The following is a 12,440-nucleotide window of genomic DNA, read 5'->3' on the forward strand; positions in this document are numbered from 1 at the left end:
TTCCTCTAGAAGAGCAACCCCAAGGCACATAATCATCAGATTCACCAGGGTTGAAATGAAGGAGAAAATACTAAGGGCAGCCAGAGAGAAAGGTCGGGTTACCCACAAAGGGAAACCCATCAGACTCACAGCAGATCTCTCAGCAGAAACCCTACAGGCCAGAAGAGAGTGGGGGCCGATATTCAACATCCTTAAAGAAAAGAACTTTCAACCCAGAATTTCATATCCAGCCAAACTAAGCTTCATAAGTGAAGGAAAAATAAAATCCTTTGTGAACAAGCAAGTACTCACAGATTTCATCACCACCAGACCAGCTTTACAAGAGCTCCTGAAGGAGACACTACGCATAGAAAAAAACAACCAGCACCAGTCACTCCAAAAACGCACGAAATGGTAAAGAGCAGCAACACAATGAAGAATCTGCATCAACCAATGGGCAAAACAGCCAGCTAGCATCAAAATGACAGGACTAAACTCACACATAACAATATTAACCCTAAATGTAAATGGACTAAATGCCCCAATCAAAAGACACAGACTGGCAAATTGGATAAAAAGCCAAAACCCATCAGTGTGCTGTATCCAGGAAACCCACCTCACATGCAAGGATACACAAAGGCTCAAAATAAAGGGATGGAGGAAGATTTACCAAGCAAATGGAGAGCAAAAAAAAGCAGGAGTTGCAATTCTCATCTCTGATAAAATAGACTTTAAAGCAACAAAGATCAAAAGAGACAAAGAAGGACATTACATAATGGTAAAAGGATCAATACAACAAGAAGAGCTAACGATCCTAAATATATATGCACCTAATACAGGAGCACCCAGATACATAAGGCAAGTTCTTAAAGACTTACAAAGAGACATAGACTCCCACACATTAATATTGGGAGACTTCAACACACCATTGTCAATATTAGACAGATCAACGAGACAGAAAATTAATAAGGATATCCAGGACTTGAACTCAGACCTGGAACAAGCAAACCTAATAGACATTGACAGAACTCTCCACCCCAAATCCACAGAATATACATTCTTCTCAGCACCACATCACACCTACTCTAAAATTGACCACATAATTGGAAGTAAATCACTCCTCAGCAAATGCAAAAGAACAGAAACCGTAACAAACAGTCTCTCAGACCACAGTGCAATCAAGTTAGAACTCAGAATTCAGAAGCCAACCCAGAACCACACATCCTCATGGAAATTGAACAACTTTCTCCTGAATGTTGACTGGATAAACACTGAAATGAAGGCAGAAATAAAGATGTTCTTCGAAACCAACGAGAATGAAGACACTACATACCAGAATCTCTGGGACACATTTAAAGCAGTCTCTAGAGGAAAATATATAGCAATAAGTGCCCACATGAGAAGAAATGAGAGATCTAAAATTGACACCCTATCATCAAAATTGAAAGAGCTAGAGGAGCAAGATCAAAAAAACTCAAAACCTAGCAGAAGACAAGAAATAACTAAGATCAAAGCAGAACTGAAGGAGATAGAGACACGAAAAACCCTACAAAAAATCAATAAATCCAGGAGCTGGTTTTTTGAAAAGATCAACAAAATAGACAGACCACTAGCCAAACTTATAAAAAAGAAAAGAGAGAATAACCAAATAGATGCAATAAAAAATGATAAAGGGGATATCACCACAGATGCCACAGAAATTCAAACCATCATCAGAGATTATTACAAACAACTCTATGCACATAAATTAGAAAACCTGGAAGAAATGGATAAATTCCTGGACAGTAGTCTCCTCCCACGCCTAAACCAGGAAGAAGTCGAAACCCTGAATAGACCAATAACAAGGTCTGAAGTTGAGGCAGCAATTAAGAGCCTACCACCCAAAAAAAGCCCAGGCCCAGATGGTTTCACAGCCGAATTCTACCAGACATACAAAGAGGAACTGGTACCATTCCTACTGAAATTATTCCAAATAATCCAAAAAGAGGGAATCCTTCCCAAATCATTTTATGAGACCAACATCATCCTAATACCAAAACCCGGCAGAGACTCAACAAGAAAAGAAAACTACAGGCCAATATCCATGATGAACATAGATGCAAAAATCTTCAATAAAATACTGGCAAGCCAACTACAACAGCACATCAAAAAGCTTATCCACCATGATCAAGTAGGATTCATCCCGGGGATGCAAGGCTGGTTCAATATACGCAAGTCTATAAATGTAATTCACCACATAAACAGAACCAAAGACAAAAACCACATGATTATCTCAATTGATGCAGAGAAGGCCTTTGACAAAATTCAACAGCCCTTTATGCTAAAAACCCTCAATAAACTAGGTATCGACGGAACGTATCTCAAAATAATAAAAGCTATTTATGACAAACCGACAGCCAATATCATACTGAATGGGCAAAAACTGGAAGCATTCCCTTTGAAATCTGGCACTAGACAAGGATGCCCTCTCTCACCACTCCTATTCAATATAGTACTGGAAGTTCTAGCCAGAGCAATCAGGCAAGAAAAAGAAATAAAGGGTATTCGATTAGGAAAGGAGGAAGTCAAATTGTCTCTATTTGCAGACGACATGATTGTATATCTAGAAGACCCTATCGCCTCAGCCCAAAATCTCCTGAAACTGATAAGCAACTTCAGCAAAGTCTCAGGATACAAAATCAATGTGCAAAAATCACAAGCATTCCTATACACCAATAACAGACTTAAAGAGAGCCAAATCAAGAACCAACTGCCATTCACAATTGCTACAAAGAGAATAAAATACCTAGGAATACAACTAACAAGGAATGTAAAGGACCTCTTCAAGGAGAACTACAAATCACTGCTCAACGAAATAAGAGAGGACACAAACAGATGGAGAAACATTCCATGTTCATGGTTAGGAAGAATTAATATCGTGAAAATGGCCATACTGCCCAAAGTAATTTACAGATTCAACGCTATCCCCATCAAGCTACCAATGACCTTCTTCACAGAACTGGAAAAAACCACCTTAAACTTCATATGGAACCAAAAGAGAGCCCGCATAGCCAAGTCAATTCTAAGCAAAAAGAACAAAGCGGGAGGCATCACACTACCGGACATCAAACTCTACTACAAGGCTACAGTAATCAAAACAGCATGGTACTGGTACCAAAACAGAGATATAGACCAATGGAACAGAACAGAGGCGTCGGAGGCGACACAACATATCTACAACCACCTGATCTTTGACAAACCTGAAAAAAACAAGCAATGGGGAAAGGATTCCATGTTCAATAAGTGGTGTTGGGAAAACTGGCTAGCCATATGCAGAAAGCAGAAACTGGACCCCTTCCTGACACCTTACACTAAAATTGACTCCAGATGGATTAAAGACTTAAACATAAGACCTAACACCATAAAAACACTAGAAGGAAACCTAGGCAAAACCATTCAGGACATAGGCGTAGGCAAGGACTTTATGACCAAAACACCAAAAGCATCGGCAACAAAAGCCAAAATAGACAAATGGGACCTAATCAAACTCCACAGCTTTTGCACGGCAAAAGAAACAGTCAATAGAGTGAATCGGCAACCAAGAGAATGGGAAAAAATTTTTGCAGCCTACCCGTCTGACAAAGGGCTGATATCCAGAATTTACAATGAACTAAAAAAGATTTACAAAAAAAAAACAAACAAGCCCATTCAAAAATGGGCGAAGGATATGAACAGATACTTTACAAAGGAGACATACATGAGGCCAACAAACATATGAAAAAATGCTCATCATCACTGGTCATCAGAGAAATGCAAATCAAAACTACATTGAGATACCATCTCACGCCAGTTAGAATGGCGATCATTAAAAAATCTGGAGAAAACAGATGCTGGAGAGGATGTGGAGAAATAGGAACACTTTTACACTGTTGGTGGGAGTGTAAATTAGTTCAACCACTGTGGAAAACAGTGTGGCGATTCCTCAAGGACCTAGAAATAGAAATTCCATTTGACCCAGCAATCCCATTACTGGGCATATATCCAAAGGATTATAAATCGTTCTACTATAAGGACACATGCACACGAATGTTCATTGCAGCACAGTTTACAATAGCAAAGACCTGGAACCAGCCCAAATGCCCATCGATGATAGACTGGACAGGAAAAATGTGGCACATATACACCATGGAATATTATGCAGCCATTAAAAAGGAGGAGTTCACATCCTTCGTAGGGACATGGATGAACCTGGAAACCATCATTCTCAGCAAACTGACACAAGAACACAAAATCAAACACCACATGTTCTCACTCATAGGCGGGTGTTGAACAAGGAGAACACATGGACACAGGGAGGGGAGCACTATACACGCGGGTCTGTTGGGGGGGAAGGGGGATAGTGGGGGGGTGGGGAGTTGGGGAGGGATAGCATGGGGAGAAATGCCAGATATAGGTGAAGGGGAGGGAGGCAGCAAATCATACTGCCACGTGTGCACCTGTGCAACAACCTTGCATGTTATTCACATGTACCCCAAAACCTAAAATGCAATAAAAAAAAAAAAAAAAAAAAGATAATGAAAACACAAAAAAAAAAAAAAAAAAGAAATTAGTACAACCAAAATCAGTTTACAAACTATTAAGATATATTTTTTATTTTTTATTTGATTATATAATCACATATTAATACATAATCATTTAATTCATTAACTATTTTTTATTTTATTCAATAGTCATTTCAGAAAATAAGTGGCCTCATCCATCTGCCCAGTCTTGTCCAGATGGAGACACCATGACACCTACCCTCACTGCTCTGCTTTAAGTGAGACCTAAAGAGGAAGAGGAAAGACCCTAGTCTGAGAGGAACCCCATCTCATACCCAGAGCCTGGTCCATTAATGACCCCAGGGGCTCAGAACTTCCCTGTGTGTATTCAAATATGTGTGCTCTTCTAAAGATATTGTCACCGGGCTTTCAAGTATAACTATTAACAGATGTGTCTAAGAAGGGGAAAAAAGACATTTTAACAAAAACTTCTAACTATAGTCTTTGATATTTCAAATATAATTATATTTCCATGAATATTTTCAAGCTTATTAGCAACACAGTATGTAAGTATAGACTTTTCTGCCATGTGTCATATTCTTAAACATTAACATTTTAAATAGAAAAACAATGTGCAAATTTTGCAGTACTCTATTCATGATAATCAGCAATTTTTAAATTAGTAAGCAAAAGGATCATGCCTTGCTTCCAACAGATAAGTGAATAATCATTAGAAAAATTTGCATTACCTAATTCAATACTTGCTGTCATATCTTGAAATCATTTTAGAGAAAATAAAGCATAAATCAGACTATTTTCTTAGTAAGTAATTTTGAAATCTTTGAAAAAGGAGATTAATCAAAAGTATAATATTATTTTCATCATAAAAGAGAAGGGGTAAGAAGAATAAACTAGTTCAGATTTTTAACTAAACATTTTTTATAATAAATTCAGAGAACTCTAAGGGGAAAACAGCCTAATTGCCTAAAATCAGGTTCAAAAAATATATTTTTTTAAATTTTAATAGAAATTAGTTTTATGCATATTGAAATCTTATGAAATAAAAAGGGAAAAAGGTGTTTAGACATAAACATTGTTTATCTTCTTTAGTCATTACCTTAAGCAAATAGGTGAAAGGAGAGTTGACTACACTTTAGAATGACTAGCTACAGCGATTAATCCAGCTAAGTAAGCAGATATACAATTTTCAGCAATTAGTTTATATATATATTTTTTCACTTTGTATTTTCACCATGCTTGGAAGAAAATGTGTCTCAGATTTCATTAGGAATGTTAGTTGATTATTTCATTTAGTAGCTTTTCTATCATGAGCCATTTTTAAAGATAAGTATTTTCTGGTTTTTAACTTCCTTTCTGAATGAATATAACTTACTATCTCATATTAGAAGAAAAGGGATGCCTCCTTTCAAGAGTGGGAGGCAGGGGGAGGTTTGGTAAAAATAAATGAAAAATCTGTACCTAGGCATCTGGTTTCAGATCCACTCCAAAGACCTGAGGAAAGGCATTCCCGTACAGCAGAGCCCACAAGCATGAATCCCAAGTCACAGGTAAAGATAGCTGTTGAGCCATATGAAGTTTGAGTTCCAATCTTATTTCCATTTGGTGGTGTAGGTAGTTCTCCACAGGAAATAACTTTAAAATAATAAATAAATAAAAACCCTTAAGAATATAGTCAAGCTGCACTTGTAACAAAACAATGCTTTTATCATTTTGAGTTTCCTATGATTTGATGTATTTACAACAGGTACAATTACAAATTGACATTAGTAAAACATGTTTGAATGAGTGTGAAGGTATAGACAAAAGCGATGACATATGTAAAATTTATCCTCTTTAAGTTCCCGTAGAACTTTCTAAGTGACAGAGATATGAAGTTTGTTTTTTCGTTTGTTTGTTTTTTGTTTTTGTTTTTGTTTTTTTGCATTTTTTGCTTAGTCAACCTGGTTATAGTGGATGAAAAAAATCACAAGTTTAAAGAGAGAATAATCCATTAATCTAAAATCTTTTACTTCAAGTAACTTTTGGCAAGCCTTGTGACTTACCCGAGCCAAAGTTTCTTCATATCTAAATCAACATTGAAATAATAATTACAATATAATTTTTGGCAAGAACTTAGTTTGAGTTTTACATGTAAAATATTTTATTTTCATAAGATCTGTTAGATATAATGATAATTTGCCTGCTTTTTTAAAGTTTTAAAAAATTGAAGAAAATAAATTTAACTGGATTACTAGGTCATATAGAACCCTTTTCTTATGACTTCTTCAAATTTGAAGACAAATGAACTGCCATCTAGCATAAAAACAATATGATCATATTCACTCAGCATTTATTATGTATTAGGTGCTATTATTAGTGTTTTCATTTATGTAATGCTCAAAACAACTCTCTAGGCTTTCAGTTTTAAGTTTTAGATAGCTGTCAGAGAAATAGACAATTAGCAAACTTTCAAGAGTTGCACATCAAATTTAAAATGTACTGATGGTTTTGAGCTCATCCCCCCAAAAATATTTTGAGGTAGCTATTAATATGATTGATATACTAATATCATTAATTCTAATATTTGTATTATTTCTATTTAAAAGATGAATAAATGGAGGACTGGAAAAAATACTATTCTTTTCTTTTTCTCAACAAATTGCAATTCCTAAATGCCTTGCCTTTTCCTCATTCTTACCTGTAGGCAGCAACCCAATCTTATTTGTCATTTAAACTATTCTATATAATAAAGAATCTAACACAATAGAACCAGACAAACATTTGTTGAAAACCTGATTAAATGAGTGTTTCTGTTGTAGGTAATAATTACCTAGCTCTTTGAAATATTCCTATCCACGTCCCGGTTGAAAACAAATTACACTGGAAGAACAAGGGGGCTGCAGTGAGAGAAAGATCCTGGGAGAAAACTTGGAGGACTAGTACAAAAATTTAGAAATACAGGCTGTGTGCAGTGGCTTCTGCCTGAAATCCAGCACTTTGGGAGGATGAAGAGGGCAGATAATATAGGTCAGGAGTTCAAGACCAGCTTGGCTAACATGGTAAAACCTCGTCTCTACTAAAAATACAGAAAAAAAAATAGCCAGGCGTGGTGACGGGCACCTGTAATCACAGCTACTCAAGAGGCTGAGGCAAGAGAATTGTTTGAACCCAGGAGGCAGAGGTTGCAGTGAGCTGAGATCACGCCACTCCACTCCACCCTGGGTGACAGAGCAAGACTCATTCTCAAAAAAAAAAAAAATACTAGAAATACAGATGATGGCATATTTTATAATATCAGATATAATTTAGAAATATATTTTTAATATTTCAATTCATTAATATGATTATTTTGGAACACAGGGCAACCAAAAAATTCTAAGCTGATATAAAGATTAAAAAAATACATTTCAAATCAGTAAATATTCATAAATAAAATAATATCAGATACTTGTGTACTTATTACACATAAGATACTTGTCTGCTATGTTAAACTTCTTAATCATAATAACCCTATGTAGACTTTTAATTTCTTTGTTAGTTTGTTTATAAATCATGGGTCTCTATACAATATATACTATAGAGTTGTGTTGAATGCTGATTAAAAGACTGAATTTTTGCCTTGCATATTTCCTGGAACAAAATAGGCAATAAATAACTATAGAAAAGGAAGTTCAAGGTATTTCACTTGATTATCCTATGTTCTTTTAGCTCATGTATATTAGACACTGCCCATTTATATTATACAAGTGTATGGAAATAAAATGTCTTAACCGCTCGATTTGGTTCAATAACATTTATTGAAGATCTGGTTATAGCTGGTATTTCAATTGTGTCATACCATTAAATCTTTGCAAGAACTCTACATGACAGGTGTTACAATTTTCTAGTTTTAGAATTTTGGATCAGAGAGAATAAATATGACATAACATGATAAAAACTCAAGGATTTCTGTCAGACTACCTGGTCAAATATCATTTCTCTACCATTTATAGGTTCTATGACTTTAACACAATGATTAAATCTGGAGCTAAGGTTTTGTTTTTGTTTTTGTTTTTGTCTCAAAATGACTATAAAACACGTAAAGGACTAAAAGCAGTGCCTGGCAAGTAGTAAGTAAACATTACTTCATTGTTAAAGTCGATAATAGATCTACCAATCAAACACTAAATTTCTGAATCCAAAGCCCATACTTTTCTATTTGCTAGAAAAAACATTTACTAATACATACAAACATAGTTAGAAAATTTAAAAATGTAATTAGACTCAATGGCCATATTAGTAATATCATGTAATTATTGGTCTAGTGTGTTTAGAAAAGGAACTGATTCAAACAATTCAATAACCAAACATACTTATGAAATAAGTTGAGCAGAGTGTATACTTACTTTGGCAATATGGTCTTTCATTTCTCCAACTCCAGGTACCATTAGGAAGACATTCGATGGAGGCAGGACCTAGTCCATGATAACCAGGGTCACAGCTGAAAACTACCTTGGTTTTGTATTCATAATGGGAGCCATTCACAATTCGCCATCTTCCATGTTCCAAGGTAAAAGAATTGATGCTTGGACACGTAACGACTATACGAAAACCAAAGGATACAAGTGCTAACAAGTCACTGTATCTTATGTCTATTCCATCCTTTACATCTCCACTGCCTTGATTCACTTACTAATGCATTTACTATACAAGGACCTTTAGCATTTGTTCTGCATTTCTTTTGCATGTTAATATTTTCCACGGCAGTTCTTGAAAATATTCAACAGTTTCACAATTCAGTCTTGCACTTATTATTCTTCCTACTTAGAATCCCAATTGTTGGCTTACCTCTACTCCCTTATTTCCTTATAAGTTTAAAAAAATACTATATTTTGAGGAATTTTTTATGAGAATGGCCTTTTATGCAAGAGCTGTGATATTAACTTTAGCTAATTCAAAACTTCTTCAAGGTAAGTAGAAGTCTTATTAGATACCTATGCTGAGATTGCAAACAATTTAACAATCTTAATTTTAAATGAAATCACAGCTAAGTGGAAATGTTAGTACTAAATGGGAAGAAACAATTGAAATATAGAGAAAATTCAAGACTTTATTTAAACCAATATTTTCTATTTTTTTCTTTCGCTACCCAATCTTTACCAGAATTAATGTCTTATCATTAAGTAAACTTATTTACCTAGTGAAGTAGTAGCAACAGCAATAAAAACTCTTCTAAGTGTAAGTAACCAAAAGAATATCAATGAAAGTTTAAAGTTATGGATAATTTCTGCAACAATACTTATCCTTATAAAAATCAGAGTGGAATGTGACAAAATATAATTTTATTAACACGATTTTTAAAAATTTTCTCAAGGGAACATGTACTGAAAACATATGCTGACTAAAGGAAGACTTTTTACAACATAAAATTTTCTTATTTTAAATAAAAGTGCCTTTTTGACATAAATATTCTGAGGTTTCCAAAAACGATTACGAAGTTCTTGTACTGTCTTCTAGTACTTCATAGTACAATATAGCTTAATTAACTTTTATTTCTGACTTAGACATCACATTTCAGTTTAGGGATTGGTTTTTACAATTCTACAATACATGAAATATCAGATCATATAAAATACCAAGAGAAAAACAAGTGATGAAATTCCCTTGATCCACATACCAACACAGCGAGGAGTCTTGTTATGATTGCTCCATGTTCCATCTGATTGGCATACAGCCGTGGTAAGTTCCTTGGATGACAATCGATATCCATCATTACAAAAATAGGTAACTCTCGTTCCTACCAAGTAGTCTGTTGTTAGTATTCCTCCATTTGTTGGAGCTTTAGGAATCCCACAGGAAATTGCTAGAATAAATACATACATGCAAAATCATATAAACAGAAAAATGTTTAATTTATTAGGTGAGTCTGCTGAACTGTAAAACATGCAAAACTAATGGGGAATTTTTTCAATTCCTGTGGAATAATCTCAGAATATTTCACAAAAATATTTTCTGAACCATAAATTTTGAATCATTTCTTCCAAATTCTTATTTAATGTGTTTATAAATTGATGAATGTACATTGTTAATGCTTCATTTCTTGGTTTCCTAGTTTCTTGTTATCATATGCATGGTTATCAGCATTTGTATGGATTATATGAGAATGCAACTTTGGTAAAGAATATCTCTAATGCAAGCCCATGACTGGACCACCACATAGCAAGTTTCATTAATTCAATTTGACAGATAAATATTAAATATTTTGAAGGGAGTGGCAACTAATATGCATCATGATTTTGGCCAGGAATAAAATAAATAGATTTATTTTACCTGAAAGCTGGCTATTTCTTTGTCTTAGAAACAGCAAAAATGTATGAGCTGGGGCACCATCCATAAAGTATCATATATATTGGATATGTTTTAAAAATATAAGGCCAGGACTTATTGTATTAAAACCTAGTTAGGATCTTCCTGAATTTCACTGATGTGCCTTAAATGTCTTGATTTTTAGCTACAATACATTTGATTTAGGTGAAAATTAGTCTTACTATGATGTGATAATGATGTAAAATTTTGTATTTGCAGTTTGTTGTATATAAGATATTTTATACTTTATAACTTTAAAAGGCTACAGAAAAATCCCCTACAATTGATTGTTTGCCATTTGTGCATTATACCCACACAATTGGCATTTACAAAAAACAAAAACAAAAAACACATAACCTATCAAAGAATATATTTGGTAGCAATGTATCAAAGTTAGATTTTTTGTTTTTTGTTTTTTGAGACAGGGGTCTCAATCTGTCACCTGGCTGGAGTGCAGTGGTGTGATCTGGGCTCACTGCAACCTCTGCCTCCTAGGCTCGAGCAATCCTTCCACCTCAGCACCCTAGTAGCTAGGACTACAGGGGCGTGCCACCATACCTGGCTGATTGTTTGTTTCTTTGAGACACGGTCCTACTCTTTGCCTAAGCTGGAGCGCAGTGGCAGGATCTTTGCTCACTGCAGCCTCCACCTCCTGGGCTCAAGCAGTCCTCCTACTTTCAACCTCCCGAGTAGCTGGGACCACAGGCACACAGCACCAGGTCTGGGTAAGATTTATATTTTTTTGTAGATACAGGTTTTCATCATGTTGAGACCAGGCTAGTCTCAAACTCCTAGGCTCAAGCAGTCCACCGGCCTCTACCTTCCAAAGTGCTGGGATTGCAGGTGTGAACCACTGCACCTGGCCCTATTTGTATGTGTATATGTCACACTCAGAGTAAATATTTATACGTATCTCCACAGAAAGATGTCACCACAGAACAAACTGGAGTTATATAATATCTGATGTATGTACTGTATTACTGTTATAAAATGAGAAGCCTTCTGTTTTATGAAAGTTATCTAGACTTACAGGTTTCATACAAAGGATTACAGATTTATATTTTCTCTCATAACAGAAGAACTAAAATACATAAAGATATTTAGTTTAAATATTATAAAGTCTATGTTCTATTCACCCATCTTCTAATTCAACCAAAAATTGATTCCACTTGTCTTATAAAATCTATTTCACTGCTTAATTTTCATTAACTCATGTGAATTAAATATAAAATGAAAAACCTTAGTAAAATCTATATAAAATTGTCAAAACTGAACAGCAGAATCCCTACTGCTGAATAGTTGATCTTTTGTAATTTGGTAACCTACAAATTATGAACAGAAAAGCTGTAATGCTGACTTAAATTACACATGCAATCTCATATAATTATGTTATTATCCCTGCTTTCTAATTACAGAACCTCTAAAATAGTGTTGAAAAGTAAATGGTTCTCTGATGTCTGTTAAAGCAATGTTTATATTTTCACTTAGAACTTTTGGGAGTTTCAAGTTGTTACAAGCCATCTCCCTGCCAAAGATCATGTGTTTACTGATTTTTAAAAATTAACTATGGATTGTTGGGGTGGTACAGATTTAATC

General features: G+C 34.8%; 1 protein-coding gene across 1 annotated transcript in view; it reads right to left on the bottom strand.

The window, feature by feature from the left end:
* Positions 1–12,440, bottom strand: part of CSMD3 (CUB and Sushi multiple domains 3) — a 1,293,678-nt gene that overhangs the window by 76,907 nt on the left and 1,204,331 nt on the right. Inside the window, exons 51-53 of the mRNA XM_012443291.2 lie at positions 10,156–10,341; positions 8,885–9,079; positions 5,979–6,152 (exon numbers count right to left, since the gene is read on the bottom strand). Of these exons, the coding sequence (XP_012298714.2) occupies positions 5,979–6,152; positions 8,885–9,079; positions 10,156–10,341 (555 nt within the window). The remainder of the gene's footprint in view (positions 1–5,978; positions 6,153–8,884; positions 9,080–10,155; positions 10,342–12,440) is intronic.

The sequence above is a fragment of the Aotus nancymaae genome, unplaced genomic scaffold, assembly GCF_030222135.1.
Source record: "Aotus nancymaae isolate 86718 unplaced genomic scaffold, 86718_ANA_hifiasm-v0.15.2.pri h1tg000036l, whole genome shotgun sequence".
Classification (NCBI taxonomy): Eukaryota; Metazoa; Chordata; class Mammalia; order Primates; family Aotidae; genus Aotus; species Aotus nancymaae.